The sequence below is a fragment of the Triturus cristatus genome, chromosome 1_2 (genome assembly GCF_964204655.1).
Source record: "Triturus cristatus chromosome 1_2, aTriCri1.1, whole genome shotgun sequence".
In the NCBI taxonomy this organism is placed as follows: domain Eukaryota; kingdom Metazoa; phylum Chordata; class Amphibia; order Caudata; family Salamandridae; genus Triturus; species Triturus cristatus.
The window spans coordinates 863118584-863141728 of NC_140580.1; the positions used below are offsets into that span (position 1 = coordinate 863118584).

The following is a 23145-nucleotide window of genomic DNA, read 5'->3' on the forward strand; positions in this document are numbered from 1 at the left end:
ATTGCTTTAATCAGTGTCCATACATTTTAAAAGCATCTGGGATTGGCAAAGCCAGTAGTGGATATCAAGTGCAAGAGAAAAGGGAAAGGTAGAGGGAGGGAAAGTGAGAGACAGAGAGAAAATAAGAAGAATATCAAGGGGGAACATAGAGGCTCAGGCAAGTGCATAGGGAGAGCATCCAGGTAATCACCAAGACCTCTATCCAGTGCTTGAGATGCCCTGAGGGAGGGTGGGAAGGTGCAAGATGTGATAAGTGAGGGGGAGCAAGGGAAACGTGCAAAGAAAATGATCAAGATATGCACTCCTATGGAGTTTTAAGCAACTAAGGAAGTTTAAACAAAAGTTAGTTCAATTACATCAGCAGTGACAAGTTACACCTTATTCAATCAAAAGCAAAGGTGAGGAGTTGGCCTAACGGCTAGGGCGGTCGACCTCGAATCTGGGGAACTGGGTTCGAGTCTCAGCAATGACGCTGAACAACCTGTGATTCTGGGCGCAAATCACTTAATCTCCCTGTGCCTAACAAAAATGAATGTGTCCTCATGTAATGCAACTGGTGCTATTTAAAGTTCTCTGATACCCGATTCGGGTCAAGTTTGAGCTATATAAAACTCTATAAAAAAAAAAAAAAGAAAAAGTAAGCAAGCTATCTTTCAGGAGCGGGACAAACCCAGAGTAGAGAGGAAAGCCAGCCAGTAAAGAGCAGGAACTGAGATAGACAAGAATGCTGTCTAATCATGAGGCTGGGCTCATAAAAAGCCATTTCTGTGCAGAATTGTATAAAGTGCTACATATAACTGACATTTGAAGATGTCTGTTGAGAGAATGCGAAAACAAGTAAATATTGTTTAGGCTCAACCAGAACTGCTGAAGGCTGGGAATCTCTCACCCACTTTTTACCCTATATAAATGTTAAAATAAAATGTGAAACTCTGAAACTATAGTTCTGTTAAAATCTTAAGATCCAAACTTTTAGGTGGCGCAGTTAAAGTATTTATGAAGCAACAAGTGAGAGGTTATTTTATACCCAAAGCAAGGATAAACGGCCAGTTGAATTGGAATAAAACCCATTAAGGTGCCCTATCCACAAATTGCATGTTGTACTATGTTTAGTAATACTATAAAAGTATTACTCCCATACTAATATTGCTATTCACAAACCTACTTATTAAGGTCTCCACCTCTGCCTATCCTGTCTTTTCTGTGTGGAGATCTCTAGCCCATGGGCAGGATGAGGAGCTTAAACATGGTGAATACTTACAACAAAATGGGAGGGTTAAGGGGAGTACTGAGGGGGTAATGATAGTAAAGGAGGGAGGGAAAAACACTCACAACAAAAGGTAAGCCCTTTCTTGTTCACAAACAGCACTTCTATAGTTACTACAGCCAATAAGAACCCAAAGATGTTGCAGATATACTCTAGCTCAGACCTCGAGTAAGTCCAATACCACACACTGCCAACCACTCGTAGTGCAAAACACTCGGATAGAAAATAATAGAGGCAGGGACTTAAAATATAACCCCTTAGGAAATACTGTTAAAATACATTCATTGATTTAGACTTTCAAAAACTATATGCATTTCATGTAATTTAAAAAAACTATATGTAAATAAAAAATAGCAATTGTGTTATTATAAAATATTTCAACAATTTGTTTTTGTTTAAAAAATAAATGCAACTTTATTTCCTAAACAAAATATTTACATTATTTAAAATTAATTCTAGGCATAACTTTTAGTAATTTTTATCATATAATACATAAAATTAATATAAATAATTTACTCCAATTAAGAATTTTTAAAAATAATTATTTAAATAATAATTAGAATTTACATTAATGTTTACTTTAATTACATATTTAGTTCAAGATTAAGTTAATAGTGTGTATTATTTTTTATTTTGTTCTACATTTAAAATGAATGTATACATACATTTACATAAATATTTATCATAACAATATTTATACTATTTGTTTTTTAAAGTTTAATAAACTTTTAAAATTTCTCTATACTGTATCATAGTGAGATCTCCAACTTTATGTAAAAATTACTAGTAGTAAGTTGACCCTTTTTCTGGGATTGTAGCCATGTCAGTCTACACTCTGTAATAAATATATATGTGAAAATGGTGAATAGCTGAAAATATTACATTTATTGCAAAGTGTAAGAGTATATTTACTAAAGTGCGTAGGGCCATCAGGGCGTTACTGGATGCCTTAAACATTATCAATCCATTGTCCTATCATCATCCGTTTGGAAAATGATTCTTATTTTATTCTCTTATACATAATCAGTATTGTAGAATTGATTATTATTTAAGCAAGTTGAGTTCGTATTAATAACTCAGATGTCCAATACCATTCTAGTTGGACATCTGACCATTCTCCCTTTACATTACAAACCAATCTGAATGTCCAGAATCAGACTAAATCCCAACGGACATTTGACCATTCTCTACTTCAAGATGCAAAATTCAATTAACAACTTAAATACATATAAATTTTGTCTTGATAGAAAATAATAAAACTGCCCCATACCATATAATATGGGATATGCTTAAAGCCTCTACCCATGGATTTGGTAGAGAGTTTGAAACCAGGCTTCAGAGAGTTAAAAGAAATAGATGGATTAATTGAGAAGACAATTTGCTACCCAAGAGATGCAGCACAAAAGGGCCATTTTGGACCAATAACAACAACCAAGTACATAAGGTAGAAGAGAGACTAAACTGGCTTATAGTCGGTCTTGAATTAGGGCCTATTATGAGGCCAAGCCCAGGCAACTCCTTACATCATCCAGACATTTTCGCTATGAAAAGAACAAGAAAGTGGGCAAGTTCTTAGCTTTTCATGGCCGTGATCCACAAATGTAACCATCGCTAAGGTTAACGATGTAGGAGGTAATAGTTGTATAACAGCTTCCGAAATGTGCAATGCATTCTGCCGCGTCCGCGCCGGGACACTCTCCGGAGTAGCTGTGCGCGTTATAAGTTGAAATAACATAACATAACATTCTGTTGATAATATTCTAAGCTTTATACTACACATAGGCTACAGGAAATAGCGGGACAGGAGTTTACCCAATATCTAGATCAGGTTAATCTATTGACTCTTTATATTTGAAAAGTACCAAAAGTAAATATGAAAATTTAGACTAGAGGAGCTCCAAAAAGTGATTAATACAATGCCCATGGGCAAGGCTGCCAGGGTAGTTGCCTTACCTAGTGAAATTGATGAATTATTTCTAACCCTTTTTATCCAACTAATTAATGGACTATGTTCTAGAGCTCAGCTCATATACAGGATACATGGAACTTAACATGTATTCTGGTCTTCCTGAAGATCATAAAACCGGAGGGGTAACTTGGTTTATACCAATGAATATCTTTGTTGCGTACTGGCTATAAACTCTATGCACGATACCATCTAGTGACACCATGGCAGCATGGGTTTATCCCTGGAAAGATACAGCGGAACATACTAAAACAGCAGTATCACTGATATACGGGGCAGAAACAGTGTATTAGCAGCTTTATTTTGTGGCAGAAAAGACCTTCATCCGCTTCGAGTGGCCTTTTCTATGGGCAGCACTATTATTTCTCAATTAAAAACAGGAATTCCAGCTGTTTGTCACAGATGCCACCTATTGTCTGTCTGACAATCATATTCATTTGTTTGATGGCTCTCCCAGAGTCAAAACATATTGTGATCGAATGTTTGCCAAGATCTCTAAAGCTATTGGAAACAACATCAATTTTAATGTACATTGAATCAGGTTGAGAGGCATGGCTCAAGTTAGTTCTGAATTCGTATTTCTAGCAATCCTAGAAGCACAACTGGAAATAGCACAGCATTTGAAAGATTATATAAATTATCTCCCTCATATATACTCCTATTTACAAGAGCAATATGATACTCTATAATGAATTATTTATGATGAAATTGGAACTATTATATTTGTATCTTTATGAAATGTGTTTTGCCCAAAAGAATAATTTAAAAACAATTGTAAGAGTAAATTTACAAATCTAGATATACTCATGTGTAAATTTACCTTAATGAAGAGGCCCTTAAGTGGGTTCAAGAGAGAAAAATGTTTTAGAAACAGATACTCGGTCATTGTAGAAGCAACTGGACACACTGTGTATGTCAGCTTGGCAATTGCTAGATAGCAGAATCAGTATTCAACACAAGGTGACAGCCATCATAATGTGAGAGCTGGTCATAGCCACATGCAAACCAAGCAATAAAATCAAAAGTACATCAACTACGTCCGATCTGCTATCTGTAAGTGCATCCATCACAGAAATGGCATCCTCCAAACAAGCGTCTTTCACCTGAAATTCCCAAGCTGCTGCCTTTGCTTCAAGCATGACAAAGGATACCTATAAGGGCAACGGTGTAAGCTTGCAAGATGGTACATTTCATATCAATGTAAGGTAGAAACCCATGGTTTTACTTTCTATTTATTTAAGTTTCCCTTGTCGTCATATCTCGACTTACTCCCACCCCGCTTACCCACCACTCTTACCTGCACGGCCAAACCTGAAAAGATATCTGTGTTAAAAGCAACAACCCACTTACCTGTCAATATAAAATAAAAATCTCTGATTTGCATGTTAACTTGTGGGTGTTGCAAGAGAGGCTGTATGCTACCTTTTGAGTCAAAAATGTGACTAGACAAACTGCAAATCTGTCCAGAAAGGCCAATAATCACCAGAGTTATCTTACCTTTATTATTATTCCCTGAGTTTTACCAGGCACACAAAGCTGTCTGTAGCTGGTGCCTTAAAGCCATAAGATATTTTACAATGCATCCTTTACAACCAATAAAGCCAGAACCGACTTCCTAATATGTTTTGCCATCTTGCCAAATTCTTAGTGGTAGAGTTTAAGAAAAGGAAATATATAAGTTGACTGTTAGTCATGGATTCCAGGAGAAAGGTTTTCCAATTCCAGCACTGAGTGGAATTTGATGGTTCCAAGACCTGCAAACATGAGCCCTACAGGCATCTCTTCGGTGTTTCGTTTATATGTGTCCTTTTTTGTGTTCGCCTGCTTCCTTCTCACACAGTCCCCACCTCACTGCATTGCGATGACTAGTAAAGAACTCTCTCCCTCTCCAGCATGTGCTCTTGCAAACACACTGCACTCATGCTATATCACGTTGGCAAGGGTTGGCCATCCAATCCCTCCTGAGCGACAGAGACTCATCTGATAGTTGGTTGCATCGGTCCTGCACACTGGTATAGTGGTGAGTAGCCATCCTTGAATGCCTCTTCTGGCACATTTGGGTCTCTGTTGGTTCCATTTCTGGTCCGGGAGCGTGGGCTACAAGGGAAAGAGGAGAATAAAATAAAAGGTTTCAAAGGTCCGCTTACAAATGGTTCAAATGTTCTGATGACAACCTAAAAACTGGCTGTCAGCCAGACAGTGCTCTTTCCAGCTTTGTTGAAAGTTCTCCAAAAGTCAGATTCCATTCCCTACTTGCTAGAGTATGAACTCAACATGTAGCGACTCAAATATGGATCAGGCATCTGGAAATTAGTCAAGATGCCAGATCTTCATCTATTTCCCCTCTTAGTTTTTCTGGCTGTGGCCCAGTTCCAAGTCACTGCTTTAACAGCTTTATTACCTTTGGCTTTGGCTGCTGAGCCAGGTGTTCTCCTGGGAACAGAAGTAAGAGCAGCCAAAATCATCACCGAAGTACACCAGAATGGGAACATGTGAATGTTTAAGGGGCTGATATATTTATGAGTGTTTTAGTTGTTTAATTCAATATTTTGGTCTGTTATAGTTGCTTTTAATACCGAGTGGTGCACCTTAAAAGATATAGTTCCTGTCCTCTTGATTGAAAGGTTACATTTTTCTCTTTAAGATTTGCCATTGCCTGAATTTGCTGTTTTTTTTTTTTAGCTGGGTTTCATTGTTGTTGGTTTGATAGGTTGATGTCAGCTATGGGCAGTAATGCTACAGGTATTGCTTTCCTGATGTCAGTAACTCACTGACGTCACGGCATATCGTTCACAACCCCTCCCCACGAAAAACAACGACCTCTCTTTGTAGGAACCTGTGTCGACTAGGTGTTTTAATATTAAAAACAATATCAACATTTTATAGTACTTCATAAAATAGCATGCAATGCCAAAAGAATCTATCTCTGTTATTAGTTGGATATTCAGTATTAAATAATAAAGAGCTTATCATTTTAGAAGTGCTACAAAAATGCTAACAGTTAATTGGTATTCATACAACTAAACTCTGCAATTGGATTCTAAACTATTTTACACACAAATGAGACCTTTGTCACCGGTCCGTTTGTGGCCTACCTTCTTTTGTTATCAGCTTTGCCGAATGAGTATTTACCTAGGAGACTTTTGAGTCAATGAAGGGGGCACACACTTCTCTGGGGGCCTAGTGGATAAGAGTTGCTAGACAGGAAGGAGACAGGACCATGCAGAAAGGTTAATAATTCAGTTACCAATAAGTACTAGTGAGAGGGAAGGGATTAATAGAGGGATTTGAGTAATGGCAGTAGGTCCACCTCTACCAACACGTCTATGTATCTTGTAGAGACTTCCAGCTGTAGATTCTTTACCTTAGGATAATCTCCAGCCATCAGATTGGATCTGGACTTTTTTGAGCAGTACCCTGTGCACACATAGGTGGTGTCATTTGGCCCTGCGTTTTCCTCTCCGAAGTGACATGCCCGGCACCTATATAGGAGTCACCCCAGTGGGTTGATGCCAGTTCTTTCCTTTCCGTGCCAGATAGCACTGGTTCGGTCAGAGCTACCCTTAATAATGTTTTGACTAACTTTTTCCACTTTTTGTCAACGCTTCTTGAGAGATGTTTTTTTCTCCTGCGGTGAGGATGTCACCTAAGAAACTGGCTGCTTTCAAACCATGTGATGCCTGTCACATATGTGCTATAATCTAAGACTTGTGAGAACTGCCGTGTCATGCCCCCCAAGGCGATGAGGGAGTGGTCCCTCAAGCTCCTCGTTGTCAGATGTCAGATGACCCCGCAGTGTTTGAGATCCCTGTCGCATGGATGTTTTCCGGGATCAATTATGGAGCCTCGTCCAGCGATCGTTGAAGTACTTGAAGTCATTAGGTAAGTCCCACAAGCATAAGAAATCAAAGAAGTTGAAGAGGTCTCCAACTTCACCATGCCCGTCTAAGTCTTCCTGAGAGGTGCAGGAGTGTGGACACTCTAAACCTTGCACTTACATGACTTTCCAGGAGCCAAATCATCCCCCACCCAGGTTAAATAATTTTATGAGGCTATGCGCCGCATATTTTAGCGACCCAGCCCCACTTAATTTCAGACACCACAGGTTCGGAAGGGCCCCCCACTGGATATCTCTGGCAGGTTTGCCCTAGTGCCAGTCATGCCCCGTGGATGCCTTTTTCAGTGCCCGCTCCAGTGCTGACGCCCCACGGCTGCACCATCCCCATCGTCATTCCCAACTCTGATGTTGAGCCGGATGGGCATCACCCCCCACTGGTTCCGACACCGACTTGGACCTTGCTCTCTGGATCTGAGCCAGCTACTTTTTCTTTTGACAGGCCTGGAGAGGGAGATGAATGGGAGGGGTCTGAGGACTGTTATGGATGCCATCATCCCTTAGATGAGAATAAGGACAAATGGTATGAGTAACTGGTGAAGGCCAGTGGGTTAGACACCTTGCCTACACTGTCTTGGTCTCTCCTCCTCCCTTGGCTACGGAGGAGGGAGCCTCTTTTGCTATGGTGGTGCATAGTGCGGCTGAGGTCTCGGATCTTCAGCTACCCTCAGTGGCAGTCAAGACGAATGCCTTGACAGAGGTGCTTCAGCCGGGAGTCGCCACAGCAGAACCTTTACTTTACTTTAATGAAGCCCTTACCGATGTTCTACTCGAGGCCTGGTCCAAGTCCTGCACAAGGCTCTTTCACATGACCCATCCATCCTCCCTGCTTTGCAAGCTGATTGCAGTGTAAGGGACACCCTTCTCAGGGCCTTAGTTTTTCACACCAGTGTTCAGTTCTCATCCTTGTGTGGAAAGTCGAAAAAGTAACTGACATCAGTGCGCCAGGGTGGTGCCTATATAGGTACCATGTACACCATATCCGGCGTGCAGGATGCCGACACAGAGACAAACGACACCACCTACCGGTGTGCAGGGGTTCTGCTCAGAAAACGTCCGGATACTGCCTGACAACTGGTGATTATTCTAAGCTATATAGAGTGTCTACCAGATAAGGTGTTACCAAAGGTAAGTTACTTGTTCTTTAGGTTGCATCCAGATAGAAAAACACAAAGGAAAGCAACTGAAGGTGCTTCAAACATTCAGAAGATTCTGACGTTAAATGACCAGGTGGTAGTCGGTATGGGTTAGCTTTGGTAATGAGGAGACATCATCAGACAATGAGGAGTAAAAAGGACTGTTTGTTGTTGGGATGGTTAAGGAAGGCAGTTAGGGAAGGGAGCAACTTGATCCAGGCTCCGTTGATCTGTGCAGTGGGAATAGATCCTGTTTGTTTTGTGGAGAGCAAGTACATTGCTTGGGAAGTATTTAAGGCGAGACAGGGGCATCGTGGGTCAACTTTGAAAACTCTTACGATACTCAGAATGAAAAAGCAATGAATGGATTTCAAGACACCTGGTGAGCTGCCCCTCATTTCATTTTATGATATATGGGAACAATATCACATGCCATACCATACTTTTTAATTGCTCGTTTCATGCCTTCAGGTGCTTGATTTATAGAACGCTCGTCTTTCCTTCTCTCCCAATTTTTCCAATCATTAACCCATTGCACGCCTTTGAATATGTTTGCAGGTGTTTTCCATAAAATGATGGCCAGTATGGTTTCCTCTCCTAGTGGCTGCTGTGTAGAAGATTTGTACTTCCGGGTCTCAGTTTGGACCAGGCAGACTCGCATCTTGTTCCAGAGAGGGAATAAGAAATCTGATGACTCTTTCTCTCGTCCTGCCTTCCTGTTCTCAGAGGGCCGGATTCACAAATGTAAACTTAGACCTGCAGTCTTAGTTTAGACCTAAAGTCTAACTTTACTACTGGTAAATTTAGACTTTTGGTCTAAGTTTAGACCAAAAGTTTAACTTAGACCAAAAGTCTAACTTTAGTAGTAGTAAAGTTAGACTTTTGGTCTAAACTTAGACTTTTGGTCTAAACTTAGTCTTTTGGTCTAAACTTAGACTTCAGGTCTAAACTTAGACTTCAGGTCTAAACTTAGACTTTTGGTCTGAGTTTACCTTAGTGAATCATGGCCAGAGTGATTACACTACTCTAAAAACACTCTAAAACATGCATTAGTTCTATTTCACGTGCTGAAGAGGTCTTCCACTGAAGTTTTTATTGCTTGACTCAATCGATTCTTTGCAGGAGTTTTTATCCAGCCAACAATCAATGAAAGTGTCTTAACTGCCTTTACAGGCGTTGTCAAGACATTGATGGTTTATTGCTTTTATGACTGCTTTCCCAGGTAAAATGCTTAGAGTGTTAGTGGCCCCATGTGTTTTTGATCCACATGCGCGTCCATTTTGGCACCAGCTTGTTAATGAACCATGCCAAGAGCATGTCTTGGGGCTGCCAGACCTCTTGTTAACAAAGTTTCTCTCTGAAACCAGAGGTGAAATGTGATGTGGACTGGAGAGCTCGGCCAAAGTGGAGACTTGGCTAATCTGCTGTTATAGGTTTGTGTCTTGTGCATTGAACAATTCAGGTAGAGACGCTGGTCTTCATTTTGGAGTATGAAGATCGATTGGGGTGTGAAAAGGTTGCTGGATTTGTCCCTTGTTACCAAAGACCTTAAGGCAAAGTCAAACTATGAAACCACAGAATATATACCATTGGGCAGAGCAAAGGAGAGTCTTAAAAAAAAAAAACAATACATCCTCCTTTGCCCCTTCCAAGAGGGTTAGGAATTCTGGATTTCACAATAGCATTGGAGATTTATGAGAAGATGTAGGCGCTATATTTAGGTTGGGGATGGGGCTGGGTAGAATGGACTGGCAGCCTTTCTTCATGTTGCTTTGATTCATTATGCATTGTTTTGGATGGATGTTGTATCTGCTTCATGATTAGTCATGGGCCAGAACTTGTCACTGTCTCCATAGCTTGCCCCCTGGGAACCTTTGGTGAGCGATGTGCAGAGACGTGCGACTGCGAGCAAGGCGCCATGTGCCACCAGGCCACCGGAGCTTGTGACTGTCCGAGAGGCTGGAGGGGCAAGCACTGTGAGAAAGGTCAGTTCCCCGCCTACTCAGGAACTTTCTTTTGGGATAGGGAAGGATGTCGGACTGATACAAGTGTTCTTCACACCGCAGTTGAACTTGAAGGATCTGGTTTTAAGGTGAGAGCTTGTGCAGGCCAAATTTCTGAGTTCATGTAAAATAAAGTGAAATAGTTATGGCCCCCTGGTTTCAGGGCAGTGCTGTTTGCTGCAGAACCTGGACTAAGAGAGAGCTGCATTTTTTCAGTAACATCATGAGCTTCAATGTTTGGTGCTCAGATTCCTTGCCGGCATGTAAAGGTTCCTCCTGTTGGCACACATCTTTGAAACTTACCTGGCACCCAGCTCTAGTGACCGACCTGATCACTGCAACCTCTAAACAAAATGGGTTCATTCTCTGAAAGTGCAGGGGGGAAGGGACATTGTCAATGAAACATGAAGACATCCAACGCATAGTAATGTAACATTAAACAAAATTGCCACCCCATTACATTGTGGTCCTTGTAGTCAAGGGTGGTCATAAGGGACCTAAATAATTGGCATCTGCTTATGCCACAATCAACATGAGAATGGCACAAGTGGGGAATGGCACCTCTTTGGCAGAGGAAGAGTGGCAAATCAACATTTTGACTCCAACAGCGAAAATCCTGATCCTGCTATGCTTGTAGCGCTGTTTTTCCCTTGATCTGCCAAATTTCACAATCTAATCTGCTGTCCGTTTAAAGACTAAGGCCCAAATTTAGGTACTCGTCAAAAAACGCAGCGCAGCACCCAAAGTTGCTGCATTGCGCTGCGTGACGGGGATAGGAGGAAAATGCAATATCTACAGAGAGTCTAGTGCCGGTGCAGGACTTTGCTGCTGAGCACCGCGCACACACCTTTGCACCATAGTGCAGAGGTGTCTGCATGAGTCTAGCATAGGTTTTGTACTGGAAGGCACCTTCCAGTATAAAATACTATGCTTAGACTAAATTTAAAAAACTGTTTCTACTTTGTATGTGTGCTGTACAGTGCAGCACACATGCAATGTCAGAAAAGAAAGGAGAACTTAAAGCATTTCTCCTTTTAACACGTGCTTTCAAGTGGCATTAATTTTTGCCGCAAAACCATGTCTACAGTCGTTAGTAGACAGTGTTTTGCATCAAAAACTATGGGTAGAAGAACAGGAACACTTATGTATCATCCATTGAATGTTCCCTTGATGCAGAGTAACGCAAAGCAGCACTTCGCGCTGATTGGCATTACTTTTTCTTACAAACCAACACAAATACCAATTCGCGTTGGTTTGTAAATGCCCAAAAATATTTTCTCTTTGGTCTGCGTTAAAAAGGTAAAGGTGCAAGGGTGCCTGCGTCAGCGCATGGCAGCAGTTTGTTCGCCAGCGCAGGGGGAAGCACAGGGATGCGACATATTGTTGTAAATATGTCGCATCCTTGTGCTTCCAAACTAACGCAGCGTGGCGTATCAAAGTGACTTGCTGCACCGCACTGCGTTAGTTTATTGTAAATCTGCCCCTGCATCTTTAAATGCACCTTCACTTCGCTTCAAAAATCAATGTATTCTTTCTGCATGTTGATGTTTGGGAAGATTTCAGAAATCTCAAAATCTTGTATGAGAGTCGTATTTGGATGGACATTGCTAATGTCACTTCTAAAAATATGCAGTACTTGTTGGCTACTGTGCTAGTGGATTATCCTATTGAGTCTATGGAGCAATAAAGGGAGAGGTTTAGTGCTTGTGTTGATAAAAGAGATGTTTAAAGTGTAAGGTGAATAATATATCAAGCTTCATATTGCGTACTCATCTGGGTGTAGGAGGTTAAAATTTTGCCCAAATTATCTAAGGAGATTTCAGGAATGAGTGAAAGCCAATATTTTATTTTTGGCCTGTTTGATCTAAATTGGGGGTTTCACATGCTACCACCTCAGTAGCCTACAAAGGCGGATAGATGTACCAAAACCAGAACAACTGTCTGAGAACTTTGCCTACACTCCCACTGTGCACGCTGTTGATCATCCACTGGGGAAGGGGTGATTGGCAGCAGGGATCTTATTGATGCGATCAATAAAAAAACACTCAAAAGACAATGATTGACAATCATTTTCAAAACCAATAGGTCTAGCCTATGAGAGCTATTGGCTTTGGCAATTTTTTGTAGCTATGATGTACAGCAGTGTGGATGCTTTGCAATGAGGCTAAAGCTAATTCAAAGATGTACAATGACGCAGCCAGGGCTAATGTGCCTTTTATTTTTTTTAACAAAGTGCATTAGCACTGGGTGCATCATAGTCCCTTTTCATTATTATTTTTAGCCAATCAGCACAGCAGCCATGCTGCTATACAGCATGACTATTAATCATTGCCAAACTCAGCAGTGTCCATGATGTACAGCATGAAAAAAAGGCTTTGGAAGAGGCAATGGTGTCAAAGGCGAGACCGATTGGCTTTGCCAATGCCTGTTAGGTCTCAGCATAACACCCCTCCAATTCTGAGCAAATCAGTTTATATCCCCATGTGTTAATAAGAATTTCTTTTTTGACATTTGGCAAAGAATGCTAGCACACAAAGAAAGTAATTGCGCCCATGTCCACGTCTTCGTGAAAATACGCTTGGAAACATATAGCATCTGTTGTCACAATAAAAGCAGATACCTTCTGCTGCCACAATAAACTTCCAAAGGAGAAAAGGGCTTCTATTAAGAACGTGTGGAATACTATAACACATCTACAAATGACAAGAGGATCAACAAGGACGACAGGGAAGAAGAAAAAATAAAAGTAGTGCCCCAATCACAGCTTGAGCAGGACAGCAATCAAACGGAAGCAATCAGTACATGGTCCATGCTCCAGCCGACAGAAGAAGAAGTAAAGCCAGCATACGGTGACCAATTACAAGGCAGCAAATAGGAGTGACAATGAAGCCAACAAATGTTAAGCAATGGGTGGGCTAAAAGCCTCTTGTTGTATACAATATCTCTTTCAGGTGAGAGCGCATGCAGCCATAAGACCATAATCCATAACTCGCACAATGGCCATGCAAACCTTGAGGTAATAGGTACCAATTAATAGCCATGAGTAACTCTCTCCTTTGTGCCTGTCTGTAGCCTGTCTTCCTGGATCCTATGGAAAGAACTGTGCTGGACTCTGCCGGTGTCCTCCTGGCACACCCTGCAACCACATCACAGGGGAGTGTGGCTGTCCACCTGGATTCACGGGCAACGGATGTGACCAATGTAAGTGGGCATCAGTGATCTCCCCAGTTGCTCTTGGTAGGTAGATGTGCAGCACATATATTTAGCTGGAGGATAGACTATTTAACACAGTAGTACTGTTATAATCCATGCGCCTATAGACCCTCACGGGTGAGTAGCCACACTATACAAGTCCCTGATTGATTGATTGGTTGATAAAGGAATGTTTGAATACTAATTGGTTTGTGACACCAGCCACAGCCTTTGAAACATTCCAGTTACAAAGCCGCTCAATCATTTCCTTAAATCTTCCAGTGTAGCCAGCCTAAACCCCTGACTGAAAGTCATTTTCTTTTAGAAGTACTGTGCATCATCTGGCCTTATGCATGTGCACTTGGAATAAATGGGTAACTCCTTAATCCTGCTCTGAAGTGTGCATGTGTTGAATTGCCTGGGAAGGGGGTATCACATGCCCCTGCAGCCCCTGCTGTGCAAGGTGGCATCAACCCTTCAGAACACACTCCCCCTCCGTGGAGACCAATTCTTCAGAGGGACTTCCGTTCTGCCAAGCCCAGTGAATAGTTTTATCATATGGGAGACTCTGCTTCACATTCTTCAGAGGCTTCCATCATTTTGTTGCCTGTGTAGCACAAAGAATACGTTGTGCAAATTATTCATTACATTTAGGACTTTCTTATGGCAGACAAAAAGCTAGATGAATCAAATGGAGATGAGTTTTTAATAGTGACAAATATTTCCAGTTTTTAGAATATCAATGATATTATGTTGTAAAATGCAATATTATTTAAAAATGATATAAATGCATGAATGAATGGTTTGCTTATTGTTTGGTGGTATTACTGTTTCTCTTTTGTACAGCCTGTTTGCCAGGGACATTTGGTGTGAATTGTGGCCAGGCCTGCCAGTGTCCCGGAGAAAATCAACACTGCCACCCAGTCACTGGGGAGTGTGTCTGTGCACCTGGTTACCAAGGCCACCTCTGTCAGCAAAGTAAGTTCACTCCTACAGTAGGGGGAAAATACCCTTTTGTTTTCAAGAAATTTTACCCAGGGGAAGTGAAAAATGTTCTGTCTCTGTGAAGAATAATTCCACAGAACGCAGAGAGTATAACTCTGTTGAAACAGTTAAAGAGTGGAGAAAAGAGAGTAGAACAAGGAGAAAACAAACTGCCAATTTATTAGAGTCTTGATGGCGTATTGTTTTGGTTTTCAGAGAAATCTATTCATTGGGTTAGAGGGAAATGAGCAAAAAGTGGTTGATGGTATGCTTTATATCTTAAGCAAAACCAAAGGAAATGATGGACGGAGTGTTGAACATTGCAAGCACTCACCCCCAGTCAACTGATCTGGGTTTAATCCATCACCGTTCTTTAGCCCACTCTGCCACCCCAGTTCAGACATGGCCATATGCAAATCAGTCTGACCCTGTGCCTCATGGGAACAGTCCAGCCCGAACTGCCAAGCCATGTCTTCCCTGGACCGGAAACAAGCTTCCTAGGACCGGTTTCTGGCATTCCAGCCGTCTTCAGCCAGGCTTGCTTTGAAGCAAGCCTGGCTGAAGACGGCTGGAATGCCAGAAACCGGTCCTAGGAAGCTTGTTTCCGGTCCAGGGAAGACATGGCTTGGCAGTTCGGGCTGGACTGTTCCCATGAGGCACAGGGTCAGACTGATTTGCATATGGCCATGTCTCAACTGGGGTGGCAGAGTGGGCTAAAGAACGGTGATGGATTAAACCCAGATCAGTTGACTGGGGGTGAGTGCTTGCAATGTTCAACACTCCGTCCATCATTTCCTTTGGTTTTTGCTTTGTTCGTCATAAGTTGGCAGGGTATGCTCAGACGTGAGTCCCTTGCTCACTTTGCCACTGGATTCAAGCAAGCCTGGCTGAAGACGGCTGAAATGCCAGAAACCGGTCCTAGGAAGCTTGTTTCCGGTCCAGGGAAGACATGGCTTGGCAGTTCGGGCTGGACTGTTCCCATGAGGCACAGGGTCAGACTGATTTGCATATGGCCATGTCTGAACTGGGGTGGCAGAGTGGGCTAAAGAACGGTGATGGATTAAACCCAGATCAGTTGACTGGGGGTGAGTGCTTGCAATGTTCAACACTCCGTCCATCATTTCCTTTGGTTTTTGCTTTGTTCGCCATAAGTTGGCAGGGTATGCTCAGACGTGAGTCCCTTGCTCACTTTGCCACTGGATTCAAGCAAGCCTGGCTGAAGACGGCTGAAATGCCAGAAACCGGTCCTAGGAAGCTTGTTTCCGGTCCAGGGAAGACATGGCTTGGCAGTTCGGGCTGGACTGTTCCCATGAGGCACAGGGTCAGACTGATTTGCATATGGCCATGTCTCAACTGGGGTGGCAGAGTGGGCTAAAGAACGGTGATGGATTAAACCCAGATCAGTTGACTGGGGGTGAGTGCTTGCAATGTTCAACACTCCGTCCATCATTTCCTTTGGTTTTTGCTTTGTTCGCCATAAGTTGGCAGGGTATGCTCAGACGTGAGTCCCTTGCTCACTTTGCCACTGGATTCAAGCAAGCCTGGCTGAAGACGGCTGAAATGCCAGAAACCGGTCCTAGGAAGCTTGTTTCCGGTCCAGGGAAGACATGGCTTGGCAGTTCGGGCTGGACTGTTCCCATGAGGCACAGGGTCAGACTGATTTGCATATGGCCATGTCTGAACTGGGGTGGCAGAGTGGGCTAAAGAACGGTGATGGATTAAACCCAGATCAGTTGACTGGGGGTGAGTGCTTGCAATGTTCAACACTCCGTCCATCATTTCCTTTGGTTTTTGCTTTGTTCGCCAACAGTTGGCAGGGTATGCTCAGACGTGAGTCCCTTGCTCACTTTGCCACTGGATTCAAGCAAGCCTGGCTGAAGACGGCTGAAATGCCAGAAACCGGTCCTAGGAAGCTTGTTTCCGGTCCAGGGAAGACATGGCTTGGCAGTTCGGGCTGGACTGTTCCCATGAGGCACAGGGTCAGACTGATTTGCATATGGCCATGTCTGAACTGGGGTGGCAGAGTGGGCTAAAGAACGGTGATGGATTAAACCCAGATCAGTTGACTGGGGGTGAGTGCTTGCAATGTTCAACACTCCGTCCATCATTTCCTTTGGTTTTTGCTTTGTCCGCCATAAGTTGGCAGGGTATGCTCAGACGTGAGTCCCTTGCTCACTTTGCCACTGGATTCAAGCAAGCCTGGCTGAAGACGGCTGAAATGCCAGAAACCGGTCCTAGGAAGCTTGTTTCCGGTCCAGGAAAGACATGGCTTGGCAGTTCGGGCTGGACTGTTCCCATGAGGCACAGGGTCAGACAGATTTGCATATGGCCATGTCTGAACTGGGGTGGCAGAGTGGGCTAAAGAACGCTGATGGATTAAACCCAGATCAGTTGACTGGGGGTGAGTGCTTGCAATGTTCAACACTCCGTCCATCATTTCCTTTGGTTTTGCTTTGTTCGCCATAAGTTGGCAGGGTATGCTCAGACGTGAGTCCCTTGCTCACTTTGCCACTGGATTCAAGCAAGCCTGGCTGAAGACGGCTGAAATGCCAGAAACCGGTCCTAGGAAGCTTGTTTCCGGTCCAGTAAAGACATGGCTTGGCAGTTCGGGCTGGACTGTTCCCATGAGGCACAGGGTCAGACAGATTTGCATATGGCCATGTCTGAACTGGGGTGGCAGAGTGGGCTAAAGAACGGTGATGGATTAAACCCAGATCAGTTGACTGGGGGTGAGTGCTTGCAATGTTCAACACTCCGTCCATCATTTCCTTTGGTTATGCTTTATATATTCTAATCAATTTGTAAGTTCTTTTTATAAATTGAACAACATTTTCTCATTTTTCTACCACAATCTACTCCACTCAATCTGCACCAATCAAAGCAGTCCATCCCACTCTGTTCTACCCCCACTCCACTCTACGCCAATCTACACCACTCCACTCTACCCTAACTTTCCCCATTCCACTCTCCCCCAATCTACCCCACTCCAATCTACCCCACCCCACCTCACTCCATGCCACACCAGTAACTTTTAGCCATGCGGAACAGCAGCCACAATGGTGTACATAATAGCTAAACTACCTTGCCAAAGCCAATAGCTCTCGCATAGATGAGACCTATTGGCCTTGCCAAATTTCGTTGTGAATAGGGTAATCCAATAATTCCAGAACACGATATTGGGACCAGAGTGCAGTTTCATGTTATGGTAAAAAATTGGCATGTGCTTGTGATTCATTTTGTGAGTCAGTACTTAATTTTAGATATGAAACGTACTCTTCAGTGGATTTGAAACTCACCCGTATGGAACTGATTTTATCTTTAGAATATATATTTCTTTTTTAAACAGCACACCTAAGATAACCGACAATGAGTTATTTAGTGTTCCTTGTCCGTTGTTCAAGCTTGGGGAAATTAAACACTATTTTGGGCATCCCACCCGATTTGCCTGTCTCCTAGTGAATGGTTTGATGTTGATGACAATATCATAACAGAATAGTTTAGTTACCCATGAGTTCCCTAGAGCTCTTCTCCTTGTCATGGTTTCTGAGTTTTTCCAATATTCACTTAGCGTAGACACAGTTTGTAAGGTGCATTTCTGTGCAAACCCAATCAGAATCTGGTCTGCGATGGATACTTCACGACCGCTTAAAGAGTTTGACAACAGCCGCAATACTTTAATGAGGGAAAATTGAGACAAATATCAATAACAACAAAAAACTGTTTTCTGCTGGATGCCATAGGGGAGTAATGCTGCCTGTTTTTTTAATAAAATGTGCATAGCGTGTGCCAAACAATGAGTTGTGATAAATATGTGACATGTATGTCAGAAGTGGAGATTTCCAGGTATCTCCAAAAACGTCCTTGATCTTTTTTGTTTTCACGTTCCCAGGATGCTCGACTGGACATTATGGTCCCAACTGTGATCGGACATGTACCTGCAAGAACGGCGGGCAGTGTGAGACCAATACAGGGACATGCCAGTGTCCGGAAGGCTACCTGGGCGCAGACTGTAGTGTGGGTGAGTCCGGTTCGTCCATGACATGCAGCGTTGTTTGATGTTACCTAAACCGCAATCAACCAGTCATGGTCTTTAAATTGAAATGGAAATTAAAAAAATACTTTCTTCATGATTCATGATTATCAAGACACACATATAGCCCTAGAATGACCACCCTAGAGCGGATGGTCATTGACATCGAAGAAAAGCAGTACATCCGTTGAGTTGGACGTAGCGATTGAGGGTGGCAGAGGTGAAGATGCAGACTTACACACTGATGGATGCTAGATCAAAGATTGATTTGTTTTTGGGGGATGAAAGACTTAAAGGGGCCCCATCTAGCCACGAGCCCAAGAACCAGAGGCTTTAGCCAGTACCAGCTAAGTCTTCCTGCTAGCACGTCTTAACCTCTGCACCTCAAAATGTCTTCCACCTTGTCATAATTGTTTCTCTACTTTGGGGTCAGGTAATATATGAATTGTATATGAAAGGAATGTAACAGTCGCATGAGGACAAAAAGTAGTACTACCAAGCTGTTAATTTTAATAAGGTGGTAGAGTTATAGGGTAGTGCCATGGTCAATGGGAAGTATTTTAAAGTGCCATGGTCAATGGGAAATATTTTAATTAACAGTTGTGTTAGCGTTGAGAGGGTACAAGATGGCGGAGCAATAAAATGGATGGTCAGCAATGCTAATGTATTGGATGCTTTTGCCTTAACATTGAGAAATGTGACTTGTTTTCTAAACAGAATTAAACACTAAAGACAGACAGCGTGTCCTTCATCACTGGATAATAAACATAAGAACCATGCCCGGTGATTAGGGAATTTCACTGGCACATTCTGAAATTCAGTGGCGAACAAGAAACAGTATCTTCTGTGATTAGAGTGCCAAATACTAAAACGGAAACCATAAAAAAGATGAAATCATGCTTTAATTATTTTTTTCATGTTAGCATGCTGAATAATGACCTTGTTCACTTTCAGGCAGTTTCCATTTGGGAAGGCCATGGTGACCCAAGGGCCATACACTACACTTAATTTATTGTCTTGTCTATCAGGAGAACTGCCATGCGTTGAAATGAGAGCTCAACTCCCATTTATTCATAATTGCACACATAATACATCTTAATTAGAAAAGAAAGGATCTCACTAAATGCAGATGCTATTTATATGTTTGTGTTCCTGTAGAATTTAAATTGCAAGTGGTATTTTCCTACCCATCTCCATGCTACCACTTATCATATTTTCGCAATGATGTCAGCTGCTTCTTTCAATGTCTTCTCTTTCCGCAGCATGCCCCGCCGGTCGCTATGGTAAAGACTGTGCCCATGTCTGTCCCTGCAATGGAGCCCCATGCCACCCAGTGACTGGTGACTGCATCTGTTCGGCTGGAAGAACTGGACTGAACTGTGAACACAGTAAGCATTTTTCACAGCTACAGAAGACAAGCATTGACAAAGTCAACACATGTGGCTTGCACTGTGTGAAGAGCTATTCCAAAAGTTACCCCTGGAGAGATGCCTTCACTTGGAAGGGGCTGAAAGTAGGATCCAGAAAGAGAAGGGAGAGAGAAAAGGTAGCACTCAATGGTGTTGTATAGCCACTTTAAAGCACTAACGCTACAGGCGAGGAAGGAGTTGGCGCATAGCAAAGGGAAAGGACAGCAGATAATGTATTGACTCTAGTTCTTTTGTGCACTTTGTGAGGAAGAAAAGCTGAGTCAGCCTTGTGCAAACTCAAAGCTATGAGTTCTGCTTTTTACTGAGCCCTCTGCCGAAAGAGCTCCAAAACATTTTACTACTCTAGAGTGAAATCTAAGATAGGACAGCCTCCACTTTTTCCCTGATTGACCGAGTCCTGTCTGAATATCTAGGGTCTGGACAGCATGTTTCCTCACGCACAGAGAAGGTGAGGGTAGATGGTTGCCAATCGGAAGCTTAGTGTCCATGTTCCATGCAGAAAAAGGCTTGTCTCTGGAACGGTCCATGGCTTTCGCTGATCCACAAGACAGTAGTTCCCTTGGCAAAGAGAGTTTTTTGTTCCTTCCTACTAGGTTTGCCAGCCTTCTGCCGGCAGTCAATTCCAATATCTGCAAGAGCTGACAGTCACCTCACCTCATCTTCTGCTCCGATTGCTGCCTTTTAAATTACTTACTATCATGATTGTTTTGTTTCACCCTGCTTTGAAAAACAGGGTTTCAAGCAGTAGCTGCAGGTACTAGTTCACCAAATAATCGGAATTAACTTCCACTTCTGCCAGGACCTGATCAACACCTCATCTCTGCACTATTCCAGTGCTCACCAACACATGCATTGACCTGTGTCTTTGCTGCCTGAATGTCTTCTAATGGATCATATTAGTTATCACATTTCTGCAAAAATATCTTTCAGATGGTTCCTTTTTCTTTTTTTTTTTCCTCTGCCTTCACCTGTCTGCCCTCCTGCTCTGCCTAGATGGATTTTCATTCTGTACCTTCTTTCCACTTCATCAGGTGCCTCTAGGTGCACCCCGTGATCACCAGATCACAGAGGCAGCATTTTGAGATTACTTTATCTTCTGCTTTTTCAGAGAAACCGTTTGTCAGCTCAGAGCGTTCTACCATTAGGAATTGGAGCATGACCTAGGTCAATTTGTGTCCTTCTTACTCCATCTTCTAACCAATCAAAGCCTGATTGTCTGTAGTGTTAGAGTCTGTGGCATTACCTAAGCCTTTTTATGTATGCACCCTACTTCTTTCAGTGTGCTCAAGCAGCCAGTATGGCACCGATTGTCAGCAGAGCTGTTCCTGCAGAAACCGAGGTGTCTGCAGTCCGGTGGACGGATCATGCTCCTGTGGCCTGGGATGGACGGGACCAGCCTGTGACCTTGGTAAGCTACTTTTTCTGCACTTTTAAACTTTGAGGTACTTTTATTGCCTTGGTTTAGAGGGCATGGCTTTCTAACCGATACCAGGTTTACTTGCCTGCCTTAAGACAGAAACACACCTACCACATCACAATGTGTGTCACAGTCTCTCTTCATCATGAATCTCAGTGAAGCCTACATTACTTTTTTCTGTGGTCATAGGCAATATAAAATAAGATAGAGATTACCAGTTCACAATTTGCTGGGACTTTAACAAATGTTGTGATCCATCAAATGTGCATGAAGTCAATAACAACCACCTCAGTCATGGGGATTTAACCTCGAGTCTGCATAAACCGTATTGCCTTTTTGCCTGTTTATGTGATTATGTATGAGCCCGCTTTACTAGAGCATTGAGGGGAGTTTTGGTGTTACAAATCTTCCCATATTAGGTATGCATGCCGATGATGGTGCATTCCATCCTAATTTGAGGTAATTCAAAAAGTGTAGCTGTTTTTTAATTAGTATCTGTGGCCTCAATGTCTAAGTCAGAGGTCTTCAAACTTTTGGATGCCGAGACCCCCCGTCAACATTTTGAGGCGTAAGGACCCCCTCCTGACAAAAATGTCTAAACCTGTTGACTAAATTGCGTGGGATGAATGTAAATGAGGTTATGTGATGCCGCGTATTTTGGGATAGCATTGCTTCATTATTTTGATATTTGTTACACACAGTAACGCTGAGGAAAGATTTCACCCAATCAGTACCCATTTATAACCAAAATACAGCAATTATCATCAGAAAGATTTCAAGTCAACCTTTGTGAAGGGCCTTCCACTCTGCAGCAATACGTGCTGCCACATTAGAAGCTCACCTGGCCCTGACCGGAAGAAGCAGGGGTCCCTTAAAACCCTGGCGGTTTTGTGTAGAGTTAAGCCGTTTACCCATGCAGCTTTCCTCTCACCCCCTCCCTTCCATCCCTCTCTCCTCTCCTAACCCCGGATCCCTCTCTCACTTTGCAGGTCATTTTCTTTCACCCCTTTTTACAACTTCTGAACTCTCCCCATTCAACCTCTCACTTCACCTTTAATCACCTCTTGCCATTCTGTCCTTTCACTGCCCTCATCTCTAACAGTCTCTCACATTTATCTCATGGCCTCTCTGGCCCTGTCACCTCCCGTGCCCCTCAGCACTTCTCATTCACCTCGTCTCTTCATTCAAATTTTTGTCTATTTGTATCTTACACCTCTCCAGTCCCCCCATTCCTCTTTCACATCTCCCCTTTGTTCTAACAGAAGCCCTCACCTTTGGATCACACTCACTTCTTGCGTGTCCACACTTCTCTTCGGCAATTCACATTTCTCCTCATCCCTGACCTCATTTTGGGTGCAGATGCAAGTTCAGAATGGGATGAATGAATGTATGATTACTGATGGGCTTGTTTGAGTGAGTTGCATATTGAGTAGTGAGGGGGACAGGTGAGTGAAGTGTCACATGAGTGCAGGATGAGTAGTGTACTCGTGTGACTGCAGGTTGAGGTGTAGTGTGAGCAGGACAAGTGCATTTTGAGTGCAGAGTGATCACTGTGAGTGCAAGGTGAGCGGGTGAATGGTGCAAGTGCATGGTGATCAGTGTGAGTGCATTGTGATCACTGTGAGTGCAAGGTGAGCGTGACAATAAAGGGCGAGAATGAGGAATGAGCTGTCTGAATGCAGGGTGCATTCCCAGACCCATGAAGTAACTCAGCATGTTATTGACGGGGGCGTAGACTTTAAGATCTAAGTTAAACTATTGCGGCATTAATCGGGGATCGAGGGTGAAGGGAATAAATAATGTGCTGATCCTGCAACAAACTTCC

At 42.9% G+C, this 23145-nt stretch overlaps 1 protein-coding gene across 2 annotated transcripts in view; it reads left to right on the forward strand.

The window, feature by feature from the left end:
* The window catches only part of MEGF6 (multiple EGF like domains 6), a 1140767-nt gene that overhangs the window by 1080397 nt on the left and 37225 nt on the right, over positions 1–23145 (forward strand). For both annotated transcript variants that reach the window (XM_085609125.1, XM_085609129.1), the window contains 6 exons: positions 10121–10249; positions 13340–13468; positions 14306–14437; positions 18333–18461; positions 19736–19861; positions 21183–21311. In XM_085609125.1, coding sequence (XP_085465251.1) covers positions 10121–10249; positions 13340–13468; positions 14306–14437; positions 18333–18461; positions 19736–19861; positions 21183–21311 — 774 coding nt within the window. The remainder of the gene's footprint in view (positions 1–10120; positions 10250–13339; positions 13469–14305; positions 14438–18332; positions 18462–19735; positions 19862–21182; positions 21312–23145) is intronic.